The 21,111-nt window shown below is 32.6% G+C and overlaps 1 protein-coding gene across 8 annotated transcripts in view; it reads right to left on the minus strand.

Annotated features, from left to right (window-relative positions):
• LOC145292090 (high affinity cAMP-specific and IBMX-insensitive 3',5'-cyclic phosphodiesterase 8B-like) overlaps positions 1–21,111 on the minus strand; it is a 973,128-nt gene that overhangs the window by 198,888 nt on the left and 753,129 nt on the right. For 4 of the 8 annotated variants that reach the window (XM_080138173.1, XM_080138168.1, XM_080138170.1 and 1 more), the window contains exons 12-13: positions 16,863–16,895; positions 10–189 (exon numbers count right to left, since the gene is read on the minus strand). In XM_080138173.1, coding sequence (XP_079994299.1) covers positions 10–189; positions 16,863–16,895 — 213 coding nt within the window. The remainder of the gene's footprint in view (positions 1–9; positions 190–16,862; positions 16,896–21,111) is intronic. The other 4 variants (XM_080138169.1, XM_080138167.1, XM_080138174.1 and 1 more) reach the window with 3 other exon arrangements.

A 21,111-nucleotide genomic window follows, 5' to 3' on the forward strand; every position in this document is an offset into this window, starting at 1 on the left:
TGCACTTACAGATACACTTACAGATAACAGCCCCCCAACAAGGTCAGAGGTCATTTGATCTTCTTTCAGTGGCTGGGATAAATAAGGGGAGTACAGTTCACTTGTTCTTAAAATCTCCAGGGCCTTGTCCAGCGCCTGGGCGACTTGGTTTGAACAGCTATCCTGGACACTTGTCAGGATATTAATTACCTGAGGAAAAAAAGAAAAAGAACAAACAAGGAATTAGTAATAAATAAATACATATGCATACACGTGAGACAATTGCTGAAATATAATACTATATAGTTACAAACAGGGGGGGGGGAAGTGTTCTTTATAACTCATGGAGACAGGTAAGAATAAAAGTACGTTAGGGTTAGGGTTGTAAACATATGATCATGTGAGTGTGGCCCCTTTACAGAAAGTTTGACACAAGGTCAAGTGTGGGTTTGATGAAAGTGTTTATGTGGAATGAACTAGATTCGAACTTGGAACACCCAGATTATCAGTCCATGTCGTTAGCCACTTAAACCTTGATGACCTGGTTGAACTAATTCGTTCAATCCTAAATAAATGAATATAACGGCATAAATAAAGTAAGAATTGATTCAAACACGTCTTGTAGGTATTAGTTCAGTATCTGGATAGATTGCAACTTGCAATCAGTATGCCCAGCCATCTAAAATAATAAATATTTTTTTTAATCATCTACACAATAATTCAGGTCATAAAGGGTTAATCACTGTCATTCCATCATAATTCGACTTATTTTAGTTATGGAAACTCATAATGACCTATAATCTTGTACGTTTCTCCATCTCTCCTGAACACTAGTCTAATCTAATAATATTAAAGTGATACTGGTATACACAGATTCTTTCAATGTTCTCACTCGTTTATGCACTGCTTTTCTCTTTGTTCTTTCTTACCGTTGCTTATCAGCCCTCACTATTTCTTCTTTGTATCTTAATCTAGTTCACTTATTGATTATCGTTGCGGTGTAACATACTTGCTTCTATATTTTATATTCCACTGCTTACTATTATGAAACTGGGCTAGCGTTGAAGAAAGATGTAAAAAAAAAAAAAAAAAAAAAAAAATGGTATGTAAAACTTATTGTCATTTTCATAAATAAATGTTATAAAATAAAAATAAATTTCATTGGGTACTATACCAAAATGTAGAAGAGTACACCGTTCCTTTCACTGGATAGCTCCACTTACCTTTTATCCTCACCATATAAGGTAAACATTTGGTAACACAAGAAATGTAGTCGAACTGCAGGTAGGTTGAGAGATAATCACCAGTTTGTGTGCAAGAAATATAAGACAATGGAGACTGACAAGAACTCAGACGTGGATAGTGAAGCTGTTGAGTTTTGTTCCGTTATTGATACCATTGGAGCACAAGGAAGAGCTGGTGCTATTTGATTGGATTATTCGGACTATTGTTCTCATCTGAAATGTTATTTTCACAATGCAAGAATCCATGGCATAACGGATAAAGTGCTTGGTTAAATTCAGTTTATAGCGAAACTCTTTCAGATATTGAAGGTTAAATCTTCAGTTCGAGTGATACTAAGAATACAACTGTGAGTTACTTAAAACTTCTACGCGGTCATGTCTGACGGGACGAGAGCATGCTATCCCCATGGATTAAATAATGGGTTTCATTCAAAATTCCTTACAAATTCCCGAGTTTGACAGAAACATTCACGAGTTCAAAAAGTTATCTCTGAAAAAGGTCGGAGGTTACATCGACGGGAACGCAGTGAAAATAACGCCCAAGATGAGAACCGCAATTCAAACGATCCAATAGTAAACAATCTTTCAAGCTGTGGAATATCCAAAGGAACTTTTCAAAATGGTGACATCGTTTGAGAAAAGTTCCCCGAGTTAATTGTAAGATTTACATGAAGCCTGTGTTGGGCGGTTAGTTTTGTTCGATTTGAAGAATTAGTCAACAAAGTGGTTTTAATTAGATGAGACAAATAAAAGACATTCTCTTAGTTTTTATGATTAGATGCGAATCCGAACAGTTTCATAACGATGCTCTACACAAATGAAAAGAAAAACTTCATAATTTTAATGACCAATTAAATAAATTTCTATCATTGTTTGCAGAGGTAAAAAAAAAAAACTCTCTCTCCCCTGTAAAGAGAAACAATGTCGAATCTACAAAATTATGGCATTCAATATTGTTTTCATTTGTGTGAGGAGTTTATTAACATAAAATAAATAAATAAATAATAATAATAATAATAATAATAATAATAATAATAATATGAACACAGAAACGGCTACAGATGTAAAACACAAAGGAACATCACATGGAACCATGAAAACCATGAAAACTGAAACTGTTTAATTGAAAAATACCGCCCTCTCCCACCTCCACTTTTTTTTTCTGTGAGTTTCACCATAAACGGGCACCAAATAATGAGACTCAGGGGGGGGGATGGAAAGACCGAGGAGAGAAAGCACTAGCCAGACCTCCGCTGGATGAATGCAAAGAGGACTGGGACCTTGAGGAGGCTTATTGCCACGCAAATTCCAGTGATGACTAATGGTCGTTGCCAACGAGAAATCAAAGGTAAGCGGCTGTTGCGAGAATGCAAATTCTTTTGCAAAGGTTATCAAAAGAGGTGGAGTGTACTGGAAATCTGGGAAGACTTTGTCACTCAGACTCCAGGGAACACCACAAGTTGTTCTCAAAGAGTAATTTTAGATGATGGTTTGTGTGACTACTCCTAGTGAGTAAATAATAATAATAATAATAATAATAATAATAATAATAATAATAGGGAAGCACTAACTAGACATCCATTGGGTGAATGTAAAGAGTACTAGGACCTTGGAGAGGCTTACTGCCACACAAATTCTAGTCAAGACGAATGGTCGTTGCCAGCTATTAACTAATAGCAAGCAGTTGTTGTGATAACGCAAAACCATTTGCAAAGGTTATCAAAAGATGTGGAGAGTACTGGAAATCTGGAGAGACTTGTTGTTAACCAGACTCAAGGGAACACCATCGGTTGTTGTCAGCAAATAATCTCTGATGAGGTGGCCTGTGTGAGAATTCCTAGTGTGTACAGATAATAATAATAACAACTAGCTGAACCTGTGTAAATTGCAGAATACAATAATAATGATAATTACTAGCAGGACCTGTGAAAATTTCACAGAATAAGAAATATATTTAACTAACAAATATGTTTTAATAGAGTTGATATTTTTCTAGATAGCGCAAAAAATTTGTTTTTTTGAACAGCGAGTTTGAGTTTATTAACATTTCTATGAAAATAGTGTCTATTGTATTTTTAATATGGAACTGACCTAAATGATATAAATTAATAAGTACTAAGAAAGTAATATTGTGCTACATAGTTCAATACAAATAACAAAATCATATTGTAAGAGACAATCTTTAATTTATTCCTTTAGTTCAACACCTCTTGGCAGACAATGAAATGCATTTTTCGCTCTATTGAATCGTGTTATTTGTTACCATTCTCAATCTCTTCATTCATTTCTTTTGCAGGCTTTTTGACAGCATGGACAAAATTCAAATCCGCACGATTTTCTTGTATCAGTTCAAACTAGGCCGAAAAGCTGCTGAGACAGCTTGTGATATCAATGATGCCTCGAAGATGAAGACAGTCATGACCGGCTCACTGCGGTTGATAAAGAACATTTGAAAGTCTTAATTAAAGCTGATCCTCACAAAATCACACTAGAAGTTTCTGTTGAAGTTGAGGTCGACCACTCAACAGTCGTTCGCCATTTAAAGCAAATAGGAAATTCAAAATAGTTGGATAATGGATGCTGCATGATTTGAATGATAATCAAAAAACTCGTCATTTTAAGGTGTCTCCTACGCTCCTTCTGCACAACACAAGCAACCCATTTTTCGAGCAGATTGTGACGTATGATGAGAAGTAGATCCTCTATGACAACCGGTGACGTTCGATACAGTGCTTGGATGTTGGAGAAGGTCCACAACACTTCCCGAAGCTGAAATGGCACCAAAAAAGGTTATGGTGACTGTTTGGTGATCTGTGGCTGGTCTCATCTATCACAGCTTCTTGAATCGATTACGGCAGAGAAGTACTGCGGACAAATTGATGAAGCTCCAACCTATGTGCCCGAGATTATATGAAAATATGAAAGGACCAATTCTCCTCCATGACAACGCTAGCCCGCATGTTGTTCAACTGACCCTGCAGAAGCTGAACGAATCGGGCTACAAGAATCTACCTCATCCGCTATATTCACCGGACCTCTCGCCCACCGATTATCACTTTTTCAAGCACCTTGAAAACTTCCTGCATGAAAAATGCTTCAAAAGTCGAGATGATGCCAAATCGGCCTTCAGTGACTTCATCGCTTCCAGAACTCCGGATTTCTATGCTGATGCGATAAATAAACTTGTTTCTTGTTGGCAAAAATGTGTCGCTTCTAATGGTTCTTATTTCGATCAATAAAGTTTATTATGAAAGGAGTTATGATCTTTTAAAGTTGAACATCTAAAACGACATTATTTTTGCACCAACCTAATATTTAATTTGATGTTACTGATGTGTCAAAGGAAAGAACATTTTCTTGGCCCTCAGACTAGGATTAGAGTGTAGTGTCTGTTCTATCCAAAGATGGTACAATAATATCGTATAGTCTGCATCTGCATGTACAGAATAGAAATATATCACAAACTTCAACAAAGGTTTTGGAGATAGGTCGCCATAAGATTATTTCATGGTTCTTGCCCCACCACAATATTTAAATATTGCCCTGTGCTGCGACTGAACAGACCAAACCTGTGCTGCGACTGACAAAACCTGCAAGGATACACATTTACATGAGACCCTCTGTATAATCACACTGGTGTTTTCTCAGGGATGTACCAGCAATATTCTTTCGCGTTGTTTGTTGCAGTCCTGAATGTGCTGCCTCAGAATTGTGTGAAGGAACATGTATCACTGTCACATTTTCGGAGTTCTGTATTGGCTAATTATCATGATGTTTCCTAAGTTTTATGCATTCCCTAATTAACTTAGTAACCCCTGCCTATTGCTAAGGGTTTCATGGCCATGGCTTAATAAAAAAATAAATAAATAAAAATAAAATAAATAGGAAAATATATCCTGAAACTACATTAACCAAAATAATCATATAAGTATGTTTCAGCTTGAACAAAGGTGGTACAGTAGTATTGTGGAGTCTGTGTTTGTGCTGGACGTCCATAGTGTGAGAATATGTGACAAGGATACTACTGTGGAATTTCCACGGGTCATACTGATTATTCTTATTCACTTACTAGGAGTTCTCACACAGACAATCACTCACTAGCAATAACCTGTGGTATTCCCTGGAGTTTGAGTGACGAAAAGTCTTCCTAGATTTCCAGTGCTTTCCATCTCTCTCGATAACCACCACAGATCACTTCACATTATCGCAACAACTGCTTACCTTTGATCTCTTTCTGACAATGACCATTGGTATTCCCTAAGGTTTGGGTAGCAAAAAATCTCTCCAAGGCTTCGGTGCTCTTCACACTTTTCCAGTAGAGATCTGGTTAGTGCTCTCCTTATTCAGTCCTTCTGAATCATTCACGATTCTTTGGTGTGGCGTCATCCAATATTGACAACATCATTTTTTTATTATTTAGGAAGGTGTAGTTAACTTAACATTTTGCAGTTTAGTTAAATTAAGATTTTATTAATAATAATAATATTATTATTATTATCATTATTATTGGCTCATAAGGAGCTTTCATGCAGGTCATAAAGGATTTCCTCTTGAGAACAACCTGTGGTGTTCGCTGGAAGCTGAGTGACAAGTCTCCCCAGATTTCCAGTACTCTCCACCTCTTTTGATAACATTTGCAAATGAATTTGCATTATCCCAACAGCCGCTTACCATTGATTTCTCGCTAGCAAAGGTTATTTGTCTCCACTGGAGTTTGAGTGGCAAGGTACCAGTTCTCTTGGCATTTGTCCAGCAGAGGTCTGGTCAGCACTTTCTCCTCAGTCTGTCCATCTTTTCGACTTTTTCGACTATTTGACATCATTCTTTGGGGGAGTGATTGGGTAATGGGAAAGGGAATGGAGAACTTATAGATATGCAGCTTCCATGTTCTTCGTTCCATGTAACGTTTCGTGTTTTGTCTCTGCAGTAGCTCGTCTGACCCGCGCACGTGGTTCATGTGTATTAGTCTCCGTATTCCAGGGTTTTCCTTAATATTTCAGCTGTTTTCATTATTGTTATTCATTGTATTTTTCCGGCCTTTGCTCTGATTCCAATTTCTCCCATTCTCTTCTCAAAGTTTTTCGGAATAATTATTATTATTATTATTATTATTATTATTATTATTATAAACGTAAAATGTTTGAACAAACTATTTCTTGCTAAGATCTCTATATATTAATAAACATAAGAAAGTAGTTAAATTGACAAATAGACGGACAGACAGATTGCGACTAATTAGAATAATCTAAAAAATTATTTTCAAACATAATTCAATCCCCAAAACTAAGCTATGCTTTTTATTCAGCATATAGTTTGTATTATTAAGTCATATAGGCAAAACGCCTTGGGGAAGCAAACATTGATTAATTCACATTTAGTGTAATAATAGATATAAGAGTGATTACACATTATCCGCAACTATTAAATGGCGACTTTATCAGATGATGTTTAATGTTATAATCAGGATATCTTTGGCAAAGATGTGACTTTATCTCTATCCAGCAATGAGTGGAATAGTAGGGCAGGCTGGACTTTGAAGCTTTGGTTGAACAATAAGTATTGGAAGGTAAACTCTGAAATAACCCCAACTATTGGTAGTGACACTGTCAATATGAACCATACATTTTCGAACACGCAATAGATATGCATTTCAAACTATTTCTGATAAAGCTCAAGAAGCAGTAGAACCTGAAAAAGACACACTGGTGGTGGTGGTGGTGGTGATGATGATGATGAGGAGGAGGAGGAGAAGGAGGAGGAGGAGAAGGTGGAGGAAAAGGAGGAGGTACTTTAGATGCAATTGTTATTTTTTTTTCCCCCCATAAAATGAGATTTCTATGTTTCTAAGAAAACCGGCACAGTATAGAATTTAATAAATGAATTGCCAAAAATGCGAAGGAGGATTTCATTTGGACAGAACTTCATAATTAGGTCTATTATTAAAGACAATAATATCCACTTGGAATTTGAAATATTGGATCATTTAAGGAGAAAGATAGAGAGTAAAGAGGGAAAGAGAAAACATGGGGGGAAATGAAAATGACGTTAGAATCGAGAAAAGACAAAAAAAAAAAAAAGAGCAAAAATAACGGGAACGCCATTACATTAAATTCAGCTGTTCAGTTTATGCATTTAGGAATGAAAATTCTATTTCAAACTTGCACATAACAGACTAACAAAAATGCTATTTCGTACTTAAGCAGGATAAATCAAATAAAATGGTATTTTCTACTAAAGCATGACAGACTAAAAAAAAATTGCACTGTGTTCAGAGAAGTCTATCCAATATTATATTAAATATTGGTACATATCTTAGGTTATCGTCACAATCAACACAACGATTTTCATAAAACCTGAATAAGGGAGTTAAAATATGAAATGAAATTTTCAGACAAAATTGAATATTAGTTTATGAAGTAGTGAATAAACGTGGCAATAGTCTAGTAAAAAAGTATACAAATTACAAATACATCATTAAAACTGAAGCGAGATATTTTGGTTGATTTGTTCATTTGGTGTAAATATGCTTTATTGGGAAGAACACAACATTTTATACAGTGAAGTGAGGAAAGTAATCTAAGGAGAGAAGCAGATGTAACAGGAGAAACTTGTGAAAGTTGTATGTAGTTGGTTAAGCATTATCAAACAAAACAATGTTTTATACAGTAAGACATGGAAGCTGAGAAGAGGGGGCAATTCTAAAAATGTAGTTGGTTGCGTATGTGAGGCGAAAAGAAGGTGAGGATATATGGCAGGAAGAGAGTAGGAGGCAAGTAGTGGGATTGAGAGAAATGCTCAGAGAGTGAAGTGGGTAAAAGAGTAGACTGGATTCTAAAGCATTTCAAACTCTAAGCAAGAGAAGGGTTAGGGTTAGGGTGGGGATGATTAAAATTGACAGAGAAAAATAAAAACATGTGGTAAAAAAAATAGGATTCAAATGTTCTTATTTTATATTTGTTGTATCGTCGAATCAAAAACAATACATAGCTATAAAATACAGAATAGATATATTCTGTTAGGTACAATAATAGAAGTTCGTGTCGGGTAGCAACAACTGGTAAGTCAACAAGTAAACCACTAAGTGCTTGCATTCCAACTTGCAGCTTCAACTAACTCCAACCAGTTTCGGTCTCCTTAAATCTATGTGAACTGTAGTCACGTGTTTGAATATTTCTGCTTTATTTCAAGCTTTATGTATTTTTTTTTTACCTTTGTGTATTTTTTACAACAATCCATCCCATGAAAACTTATCGCCAAACGACTCTTTACCTTGATAAGTGCTACCCACTCAAAGAAAAAAAAATTCTCAAACTTTAGTTATTTTACAAGTTTCCTCATGCACTAGGCTTATATAGCGAGATTCTCTCATCTGTTTATCATGATGTAAATTATAATTGACCAATACCATAAAATGATAAGTTCATATTTTGTTTTTGCCATAAATTTTCCGTGTTATAGTCATGGTTGTGGCATTCAACCTGAATCGGTTTTGCTAGCTCTTTCTTTCATCACATCCTGAACACTGGTTGATCAGGCACGGAGATTCAAGGCTGCTTCCGTTATAGGTGTAAGCAATTCATGGTTCCAGCAATCAGTTCAGCATCCTGCTTCACTGTCCTGGGCCAGTTGGCTACCACAACGTTTCTTCCAATCTGGGAGCAGTGCTGGATCAATGACTTCATATTTGAAGTCACCTGGGTATTGTCGAAGGGTGTGGCTAAATCAGCTAAGGTGTCTGACAGGGAAAAGATTTTTGGAGGGAGTGGATCTTACAGCAAGTGTGAATTGTTGGGAATAAACTGTTGCCAGTGGACATGGAGGATGCGGCAAAGACAGTATCGAATACCTTTAGTTTATGTGGATCGCTTGCATGCACAGGCCAAGTTTCACAGCCATTAAGAAGAATGGTACAAACGAGAGCCTGGTAGATTCTGACACTCAGCCTTATTTCCTTTCAAAACTAGAACTGCGATCAAAGTCAACAGAAGGTGGTGCAAGCATTGCTGATGAGGTTGAAATACTGTGTATGAAAATTCTTTCATGTTCCTTCAGTCTAAGATGCCATTTTTGCTCTTGAGAATGTAACTCCTATCTTGTTGCAGCTTTAAACTTTGCCACTGTTATGTATTGGGATCCTATGCCAGTAGGTAGCATGAATTTTAACAAGGGTCATATTAGTACAAATGGGGATAGCATGGCGGTAAACAGGAACGTACTTAGTGACAGGTGACGAAAGTAGAGAAAGTCCAAGAATGTAATGATCTGAGTTGATATCACCAACACCTCTGCCCGTCTGTGTCACTCAATTCTCAAGTCAGAAAAATTAGTTAAGAAAATTAAGTAAGTATATAGCTAGTTATGTGGTCTCTCTCTAAGCAAGTAAACTCTTTCTCTCTAAATAAAACCTTTGAAAACTCAGCAAGTCTCCATTGTTTCATGCATAAATAGTTTTGTTCACCGAGCTAAATAGACAAGAGGTCAACATCCACAAGTGAATCACATGAAAAGACGATCAAGAGAATGAAGACCAGCACATAGACAACGTATGTATAAAAGAACTTTCATTTATTTGATTTGGTTACTTGATTGCTCACATGTACATGTGCAATCTATGCGTTTAATGAAAATGACCACGTGCAAATGTTACATCACTATCCATACTAAAGATAAAACCTATTAAATTAAAACGAAAACTCAGGCAGTTCTAATCGTATTCTTCGCCTCAAATCCAAAACTCTTGCCAGGAGAAATAACTGTCTTCATCTGTCTCCATGGATATTATGTAGATCCTTGTAGACATGCATGGCTTTGTTTAGATGCTACCTAAGACAAAAAGTATCAAAAAACAAACAAACAGATTTTGACTTTGGAACATTTAGTAGTAAAAATTGTGCATAAAGAAGGAAAAGACAAAGAATGAGAGCTTTTCAATTAGTAGATTATGATGTATGACATGTATAGATGTATGACAGTTGAGATAGCAGGGTTAGTTGGCAAACGTAAGCCAAGGAAAACATGAGAGACAGTGATAAGGATGGATTTGAAAAAAAAAATGAGGATAAATAAGTTTTTGTATGTGGATAGATTAGTTTGAAAGTCAATTTATAAAAGCTGTTTGATATGTAAAATGGAGATCACACCGATAATGATGATGATGATGATGATGAGGAGGAGGAGGAGGGGTAGGAGGAGGAGGAGGAGGAGGAGGAATAAGAAAACAATGCAGTTTACTAACAATTTTTACATTAATTAATAAAACAATTAAAAATTCGATAAACAGCAGACAACTCTAGTCCATGTTCTTGAATAAAGAATTTATTGCAACAACTATGTGCAACCTGATCTTGTTTCCGTCTAAGAGACTCGATTCCGTAAATGCCCTAAGAAGAACCCCCCCTCCCAAAACAATTCCTTTAATTTTTTTTATATATTAAAAAAAACTAATTTAATTCTTTAAGGTCAAACTACAGGACATCTATAAGAACCTGCTGATTCGAAACATGCTATTTGCTTTGCATGAAAATCATCCAATGACAACTGATGCATGAACACCAAACATGATATATTACCACTTGGAACATAAGGAGCTACTATTTGGGATCGTGTCTAACAGGGGACTGTGGGGAGTTGAGCAGCAATATGTCTATTCATATTATATTTAAACTTCTGTATGTTAATAAAATCAGAGAAGCAGGAAACAGAGAGGGGATTATTAAGTTTAGCCGTCCAAAGGAAAAAACTATTAAAATAGAAGGCTTTCTAGCATCTAAGGACGTCAACAGTGAAGAGGTGGGACTTAGCCACTTGTCGGATGAGTTGGGGGCATGTACGTTGAGGAGGCACAAGTGTAAGGAGTTTAGAGCACATGACATTATAGTACTCATAAAACAGGCATTTAACATTGTTTATCTCTTATTCAGTAATTAATGATATAGATATTTGGGTGGGGGTGAACATATTTTTTCTTGTTATGGGTTTAGAAAGATGTTAACATCTATCATTGGCAATAATATGATGTTTGGCTGTAAAATATTTTTGCTTAGGACTTCCAAGCTTTAGTTATATATATTTTACATACAGACATTTATAATTATGGATATGCATATTTCTTACGGTATGCATTATTATTATTATTATTAACAACAACAACAATAATAATAATAATAATAAAAAATAATCGTCTCGTACTAATATAAAGACTGTGGTTTTAAATATTGACGATGATAAATGTTGAGATATATCAATATCGTATTAATAAAAATAAATAAATTTAATGGTTAAAATTTCAAGACGTGAAGGAGTTAGAACGACCAAGTGAACCGACGGTTCACTTGGTCGTTCTAACTCCTTCACACGGTTCACTTGGTCGTTCTAACTCCTTCACGTCTTGAAATTTTAACCATTTTTTGGTTCACTGAACCGTTACCATGAAAAAAAAAACACGGCAACAACGTCTTGAAATTTTAACCATTTTTTGGTTCACTGAACCGTTACCATGAAAAAAAAAAAAAACACGGCAACAACAAAGAGAAAAATAAAAAAAAGAAAGGAGAAAAGAAAAACGCTGATATATTTAAAATTCAGAAAAATGTGTCCAGCGTCACTTTCAAAGAAAGTTGACCATTAAGAATTTGAAACGCAAGCCAGTTGCATAAAAAGATCTCAAGAACGATAGACATCTATGCGACTCCACTGGTAAAAGGGAGACAACACCACGAGAAATATGAAAAGGTTAGTTTATCTTTTACTCTTCTCATTTGTTAGTCATAAAGATATATATATATATATATATATATATATATATATATATATATATATATATATATATATATATATATATCGAACCAGGTGAGAGAAACTATTAAAATGTCAACAACTCAGAAATCTCGCTAGAGCTTGATAAAAAAAAAAAATATATCACCCAAAAGAAAGAAAAACAAAGGGAATAAATGGGAAAATCACCGAAGTAACTTCCCTTGGTCTATTATAGAAAGACATAATGTGAATCAATAATGAAAAGGACACAATTCTGTAAATTGTCTTTGTTGTAAACTTTTTCTTTGCTGAGAGTTTGGTATGGGAGACATATCTATACATATACATATACAAAAAAAAAAAAAAAAAGAAAATGAAAAAGAGAAGAAAGACTTATGAATTTAAATATATGTTATCATCTTTGGAAATTTTGTATATATTACCTATTCGTTCTTTGGTTCTGTTCATTAAAAAAAATAATATATATATATACATGTTGAATTGATTATCTTTTCATGTTAAAAATATATGCTGAAACTTCTAACCTACCATCTCTTACAGCGACAGACAGCCGATTGCTAAATAAATCTATCTATCCATCTGATATCTATTTCATACAACACACACGCCTATAGACCGTGTTTAAGTCAAAGAAGGACAGATAATTTATATCCCCATTTAAAATGGTATTTTTTGATAGAGGAATTCAATTAAATACGGACTGGCACGTAGCACCCTAGCTGTCTTCCACGCGAACTGAGGAGATTATTTTTTTTTTAAAATTAATTCATGATGGGATAATAAAACTAACCTCAGAAAGGACACGTCACATAAAACAGACTGAAAACAAAAATCAATGAAGATGAAAGTCCTTCTAAACAGGAATGAAACTTTCCTTGTAAACACAATTTTAATCGTATAGAGTCACAATGTAATCGTATAGAGTCACAATGTAAACTTAATTTCTGAAGAAGATTCTTAATGTGAGCCTGATTCTAAGTAACAAAAACAAAATAAAAAAAACATAAAAACGAATTACATGTAATTTGTTTATTAAAATTGAATAAAATAGAACGAATCATGTATTTTGTAAAAATTATCTTTTTAAAATTGTAAATGTAATTAAAACTTTGATTCTAAACAGAGTTCAAAGCATTCAAGGTTTTTGTTATAAGGGACATAATTACGGATAGCACCGGATACAAAACGGTGTATAAAAGAGCGTCTTGAATTGTCTTGGAGTCAGTTCAGTGGTACGCACTAGCCTGACCGTCTCGCGTCTTACACTCTCCAAGTGTAGTCAGGATTAACCAAGCTCCCAGGACGAGCGTTCCGCTCACACACGTTAAGTTACCTTTTTCCTTTACCTTCATTTACGCGTATATCAACTTCAAGGCGAGCAGCCATTTTGTATTGTGTATTATTTTCGAAGTACGAATAAACCTTTTTGTTACGCATTCCACTCGGCGTATTTTGTCATGTTATTATATACCGTCAAAACGGGATATAACAGTTTTGTAGCACCAGTTCCAGATGCTATATTGCTGTCACTCAGCAAAGATCAGAACTACCTTCTAAGACCATGCTTAATGATAAAAAATGGTGCTTCAAAGTTATCTGAAGATGATCTGAAATATATAAGGCATGCTGAACCTGGCAAAATGTGGGACCCCGAAACATAAATCTATAATAAAAAAAAAATTATTTGCACAGATGTTTTTTATGTACTATAACAACTTTTAGGACCCATAATACAGCTTAGAAGAGCATTTTGTATTTTTTCACCCCGGCTTAATCTATCTATATATATATAAAGTAGAAGCGTTCGTGTGTGTGTGTGTGTGTGTGTGTGTGTGTGTGTGTGTGTGTATACAACTCTCCTACAGCCCATGCCACTGGACCGATTATGATCAAACCTGATATGATGATGGTCCACCACCTAGGGATGGTGCACAGCATTTTCCAAGGTAAAAGTTAATGGTCGAGGTCATAGCCTATGCATATATACTCTCCTACAGCCCACACCATTGGACTGATCTTGACCAAACCTGACATGATGATGGTCTCCGACCTATGGATGGTGCACACTATTTTTCAAGGTCAAAGTTAAAGGTTAAGGTCATATTTGGTGCAGCTCTTCGTAAACTCTCCCCACCCAGAGATGGTGGCGAACCCCAACTTGGTATGCACCATTCCTAGGTGGGGAAGTTTATGAAGAGCAGCACAAAAAATTTAACATTATGTTTAATACACAGCAACGCAGGGTACATTTTTTTCAACTAATTTTTTTTTTTCAAAGTGTAACAAAATATACATAACATAAAAGAAATTCCAAATAATTTTTACATTAAATTTAAATTAAATTTTTATACCTTACTTTGTAAAGTTTATAAAAAGTGCACTTTGATAATTCATAAATTTCAAATTAAATCTTGTACCTTAATTTTTAGAATTAAAAAACATTTTGTTCAAGAAATGGTTCCTAACTTGTATCTCATTTTTTAAGATGATATTTTACTTAATTTTTCAATTGAAAAAATGATTATGCTTTGCCTGAAATAATTTGAAATGATATTTTGTTTCAATATTATATCTGAGTGAAAAAGTAATGTTATTTGTAACAAAAAAAAAATGATTAAAATCGGATTTAAGACACGAAAAAAGTAAAAATAAAACCATATACAATTAAATCTACTTTTCTGTCTCTCCCCTTTCTTGTTATTTTCTATTTCTTACTTGTTTTTTTTTTTTTTTTAAATTTTTTTGAATATGAGTAGATTTTGTAGAAATATCTTATTTCTTATTTAAAAATAAATCTACTTAATGATTTTATGTGAATTTTTCCTTTTCATCAACATTAATATTTTGTTTGTTTTTTCATAGGGGCAGAATTTTGTACAAGTACCTTATTTTCTTATTTAAGAGGAACTTATCTGACCTTGGGTAACAGTAACGTTTTGTACACCACTTTTATTTGCAAGAAAAACACTTTAAAATAAGTTACACCACACACACACACACACGCACACACACACACACACACAAAAACTTATGTAAGTAGAAACGTAACTTCTCTTGCCTTTGACACATAAGTATGTAATAATGTTTTCACCTGTTTAAAAAATCACCAATCTACACATGCATCCTATTTTTTTTCTTGTAATTATATTTCTAATGGATCATTTTCCATAATTTTTGCATTTTATACTAATTTCAACATGACACGTAAGTAGGTAATATTCTTTTCACCTGTTGATTACCACTTTCAAGCAAAATATGAGCAATAAAACAAAAAGTAATTTCAAAGTGAGCCGTACAAAAAAAACTTAGGTGATCTCCAAAGCGCTACTGAAATCACCAATTAAAATTAAGCCCCTCTCCCAGAGCATTAATAAAACAAATTTTCTATTACTCCCTATTTGTTTTGTTTTAGATATAAAATATGTCCTCAAAAAACGTAACAAACAAACCAATATCATGACAAGCAAACATGAACTTTTAGTATAGTATAGATTGGTTCATTCTCTATTGGAATATATATATATATATATATATATATATATATATATATATATATATATATATATATATATATATATATGTCTCTTACGCTCTCCCCCTCTCTCGGCATCTGTATTTCTTCTACTACCACTATGCAACCATATCATTCTATCTAATGTCTTAAAAATAAAACAAATATGAAATTTTCCAAACAAAACTTTTAAATAACTTTCTTCATATGCAAAAATTATTAATAGAAAAGTGTTCAGAATGAAATAAGGAACATATTTTAATAGGTTTCATCGATAAATATTCATTATATGACGAGAAGAATTAATATAAAAAGAAAAAAAAGAAAAAAAAACAAACAAAAGAAATATAATATGTTCGCAAAGAGACCGTGCCTATCAGATTAGATAGACAGAAGTAGTAAAAATCATTTTGTATCCTGGCACTTTTGCACGAAAACAATATATTACAAAAGTACAAATATATTGATAAAATGAACTTCAAATTAATACTTTTTCAAAAGTGCTCAATACAAAGAAGAACACCATAAATAAACTTCATATGAACATTAAAACAATGTACAGAAATTAATTAGCATTTCTATTCTAAGTACCCACCATTGTTGTTGTAGCACCGATGTACTTAGCACAGAAATGCTTGTAATATATATATATATATATATATATATATATATATATATATATATATGTATGTATGTATATATATATGCATGTATATATGTATATATATATGTGTATATATATATGTGTGTGTGTATGTATATATATATGTATGTGTATGTATATATATGTATGTGTATGTATATATATATATGTATGTGTGTGTATGTATATATATATGTATGTGTATGTATATATATATATATATATATATATATATATATATATATATATATATATATATATATATAATGAGTGTGTAATAATAATACCAGAACAAAGTTGTATAATTAAGCCAAATTCAAATAGGATTCAATTTCCAAAAGCAAAAACGAAGTTCAATATTTAATGTATAAAACATTCCATGCAGTTTATAATAAATAAAGTACTAAATTCAACATGATATCATTCTCTTATCGTGTCTTCTCGATTTTCGAAAGAAGGTGTTTTTAGACAAAGATTATCTGTACTTACTTTCGACTTCTCTAGAAACATGTCCAAAATCATTTTGCTTAGGCATTGCTATTACATCTAAGAATGATATCATCTTAAAATTTATTACAAAATCAATTTTATATATAATTTCATTTATTATAAAATGTTGGAATGGCAACTGATAAAAATAAAAGATGCCCAACGAGGCATCATATACAAATAGAACCAACAAAAATATAAGTATTTTGGTTTATTTTACCTCACCGTAAAGACTTGTAATTGGGTTAGATGTCTGGAAGAAAATTTGTTAAAGACAAGAAATATAAGCTCGACTTCAATTGGAAGACAAAGAGAACAAAATGAATGAAGTTTGGTTTAGAAAACAGCAATCACATTACTAACAGTGCGTACCTGATGGTGTGGACTTAGCACAGAATCCCTTATTAATTCGTATGAGAAAAGAAACTTCGTGTGTGTGAATGTGCATGTGAATTCGTTCCCTATGGACTCGGAAATGGTTGGGCCAATTTTTTAAAAATTTAACACGAAGGTCCTTGATATGTCTGAGAGTATTCTTACATAGACTTTTTGATATCGGAACATCGGAAAAATCTGATTAAAGAAGTCCGATTTTGACCAAAGTTAACACTTTTATACAGCCTAACATTACAAGTTCATTTGAGAAGTTTTATCACCACACAAACAGAAAGGCTCAACCTATAAAATCAATTGTATATCGCAGTAGAACCTCGGGATACGGTGACCCTAGGATACGTTTTTCAGGTTACGATGTGGAATATGATATTTTCCGGTCCCTGGTTACGATATTTGCTCCGCCTTACGGTGTTATTTTAAATGTTATTTGATTATATACATGTGTATTATATACTGTACTGTATTTTGTTACTATTTTTTATGCCATATTCCGAAGTTCTACTGTATTTTATAAGACGGGCGCCTCTGAAATTAATGTTTTTTTTTTTTATAGAGCATATTGAACATGTTACTTAACTTTTGTACTGTTTACTTTAATTTAAGTGACTATGTAGAAATAATTTCATTAAGTCAAAAGTTAGTTCTTTGATAAAGCATGGGCGCGTTTGAAAGAAATTTTCCATTTAGAGCACAATTGAACCATGACACTTGACTTTTGCATTTTAAAGTGAAGCCATTATTTACAGATAATTAAAAAAAACAAAACAAAAAAAAAACAACAGTAGATTCTCTACAGTGCAATGTAAGTTACAATGTATTGGGGACTTAGTCAATGCAGGAAGTGATATGAAGCTTCCTCCCGGTACACAAGTAGAGCAGGCAATAAATCGATTTGAGTAAAAAATAGGCGATTTCACCGATTCCGATGACAATAAAAGTATGGGAAGTTTGAACATTTGTTGATCCTCATTCAACACCCAACTGCTGATATGTATATAGTAAGTTCAAGAATATTGTTAACATGAACTAAAAGACCAATATTTTTCAAAAGTGCTCAATATATGCATAGAGCTTATAAATAAATAAAATTTCAAGAAATTTCAAATTTATATAGTTCAGATCGTTTAAAATAAGAATAAATTTCTGAAAGCAAAAATGAAGCTCAATAGAAAATATATTCAATAGAACTTATCTCCATATATAATATTTTGATTACAGAAATTCCCTATTATAATAAAATTATAAAATCCTACATTTCATCCTAGAAGCAACATCATCACAATCGCAACCATCTTTAGAGGAAGCAGTTCCTATTTTTACCTCTAAATATCAAGTCCTCCTACCGCTCCCAGTAATTACCAGAGAAATTCTGCACTTTCGACAGATATGGGGTTTCTCCCTTCGTAACTGAATCATAAACTCGTAGACATAGCATAATCTCTCTCTTTTCCGATTCAAAAATAATAAAGTCTCGTTAGAATAATTCTACTCTTTCTGATTGGCTGAGCTCTGACCATTCCTATGTTCCGGATTAACGGTAATCGCATGCTAAACGAACGTTAGTGTACCATTCAAATATAGCGTCGCAATGATACTTATATTTGCCCTCTGAGTAAATTGCTGTGTTCATTTTCTTACATTTTACGGCGTCATTTGTATTTCGTCTCTCTCTCTCTCTCTCTCTCTCTCTCCCTCTCTTTCTCTGTATATATTCTTCCCAAATCTTACTTTCTCATCCTCTGTCTCTCTCTCGCTTGCTTTTTAAATTTCTTTTTATGCCAAAGGAAAAAACATTTTAAGACGATGCCGAAGAAAAAAACAACAAGCATTTATTTCCTCTCTCTCTCTCTCTTTCCCTCTCTCTCTCTCGCTCACTTTGTGCATTTGTTCTAGTAATTATATTTTTTCAAACATAGTTACGATTTTTTAAATGTACTTTATTTAAATATATTTTATTTAAACCTGCACAATCTATTACGATCGTCTCCGATTTTAAAATAAATGTTTCGGCAATATCATTTTGTTTGAATTAATGTTTTTTTTTAACATGCAAAATATTTCCATTTTAAAACTGTTAAACTATTTTTTATAGAAGACTACATTTTATGTTTATTTTTTTACCCCCTTACAATAAATATATAAAAATATGTAAACTTTTTTATCAATTGATTTTTTTAAATTTTTTAATCGCATATCTTTTCAAATAACGATGTTTATTTAAGTTAATATGTTATATATTTTGTCAAACCGTTTAGATATTTTAAAAATATATTTATTTATAAAATCACGAAAAGAAAACAACGAATGTGTCTCATTTTTTTTTTTTACAGTTTTAGCAGTTTCAAAAAGGTGAATGTTCAACAGAAAAGTCTAGCGGTTTTAAAATATGAATATTTCACATATGTTAAAAAACATTAAATTCAAACAATATAATAAGTACGAATCCAGTAGATGATGTTGCCGAAACATTTATTTTTAAATCAGCTATGATCGTAATAGATTCCGGAATGATTCCCAAGATTGCGCATACATTAACTTTTTTTGGGGGGGATGGATGTAAATTTGAAATTTAAGTCCAGTTATATATATAGTTTAAGTTATTATTAAATCAGAGTGATATAACCTTGAAACTTTATACTTCATATATATATATATATATATATATATATATATATATATATATATATATATATATAGATAGATAGATAGATAGATAGATATATAAATTAAATTAAATAAATAACGTAAACATAAATAAATAATAAATAATTATTAAAAAGGAAATTGATATATTAAGAGTGAACAATTATATGTTGACATAGCCATTCGTCAGTATAAATACACAGTGGTTTTGCATGATGAGGGGTTGGTTGAGTATACTTTACCTGGTTTTGAAAATTGATTGTTTCTATCAATGGGGTAATTTTACATTTAATGGAAGGGACATGGAGAAAATAAATGTTAAAAATAATTTAATTTTGATACTGTTTACTTTATAATAAATCTCATATAAGGATTAGGGATTTGCATCTCAAATGTAAGGGCGATAACTCCAAGAATAAAAGCCAATTATCGATCTTGTTTTGTCGTTTTAATGGAAAAAGGTAGTTTACCGTAAACAAATTATGATTTTGAATAGTGCTAGTTGATTAAATATCATCATCAGAGTAAAAATTTATAGGACTTCTTCAATTTAAAAAAATTTACAATGAAAAGTTATTTACGAGAGGAATTAAATATGCATTGTTGAAAGTTGAGTTTGTTATGTAAATAACTTTAGTTTCGTTAATTCAGTTCAGAATTTTCGATAAGGAATTAAATCTAATTAAAACTAAGATGGTTTTTATTATCAATATTTTGCAAATAGCACGTTGCTTTTAATTTTGAACCTAATTACGAAACCTTCAGAAGTATGGCTGACTTCTGATAGATAAAATATAGCATTATAAAATGATAGCTCCTCCTGAGTAGTGAATCCAATGAGATTTTTTGAAGAGTATTTATCTACTCTTATAGTTTTTTTTTAAAATTTTTATTCCTGTGATTTTCGATTTTCTTTTTATCAACATTTTTCTTTCATCACATACTTTTTATTCCAAGGAAAAAAAAAAAACTATTGAACTGTTTTTTTTTCAAGGAACACATATCTGCCTCTGATGAGTTGTATGGCGAATCTCCACTATTCAACGAAACACATGTAAGACATATTACATTAACACATGGATCTTAACATGATTCGTCTTAAAGTTGAATTGATTTAATGAAAACATTAGTTTTTTTTTAATTTTCGTAATAGGTAAAAAATACAAAGTAACGTTTGAATTGTTTACATTTATGGTGTGTTAGTTTCATAAAGTCATTTTATAACAAGTAATGCGTTTGTCAGTATAGGACGCCATATTGACTACGACTGTAGATGTTCTGTAATTAATTCCGATATTTTATAGAATGACCCAAAATATTAGTTAGTAACCAGATTTTAGTTCTTGAATAAATCTAACACTATTTTTACACGATTTAATTGGGAGTGTAAAAAATTGGTTATACTTCTGTTAAAACTGTGATGGCAGAGG

Source organism: Euprymna scolopes, chromosome 13 (assembly GCF_053919585.1).
Source record: "Euprymna scolopes isolate OS-2025 chromosome 13, ASM5391958v1, whole genome shotgun sequence".
NCBI classification, from domain to species: Eukaryota; Metazoa; Mollusca; class Cephalopoda; order Sepiida; family Sepiolidae; genus Euprymna; species Euprymna scolopes.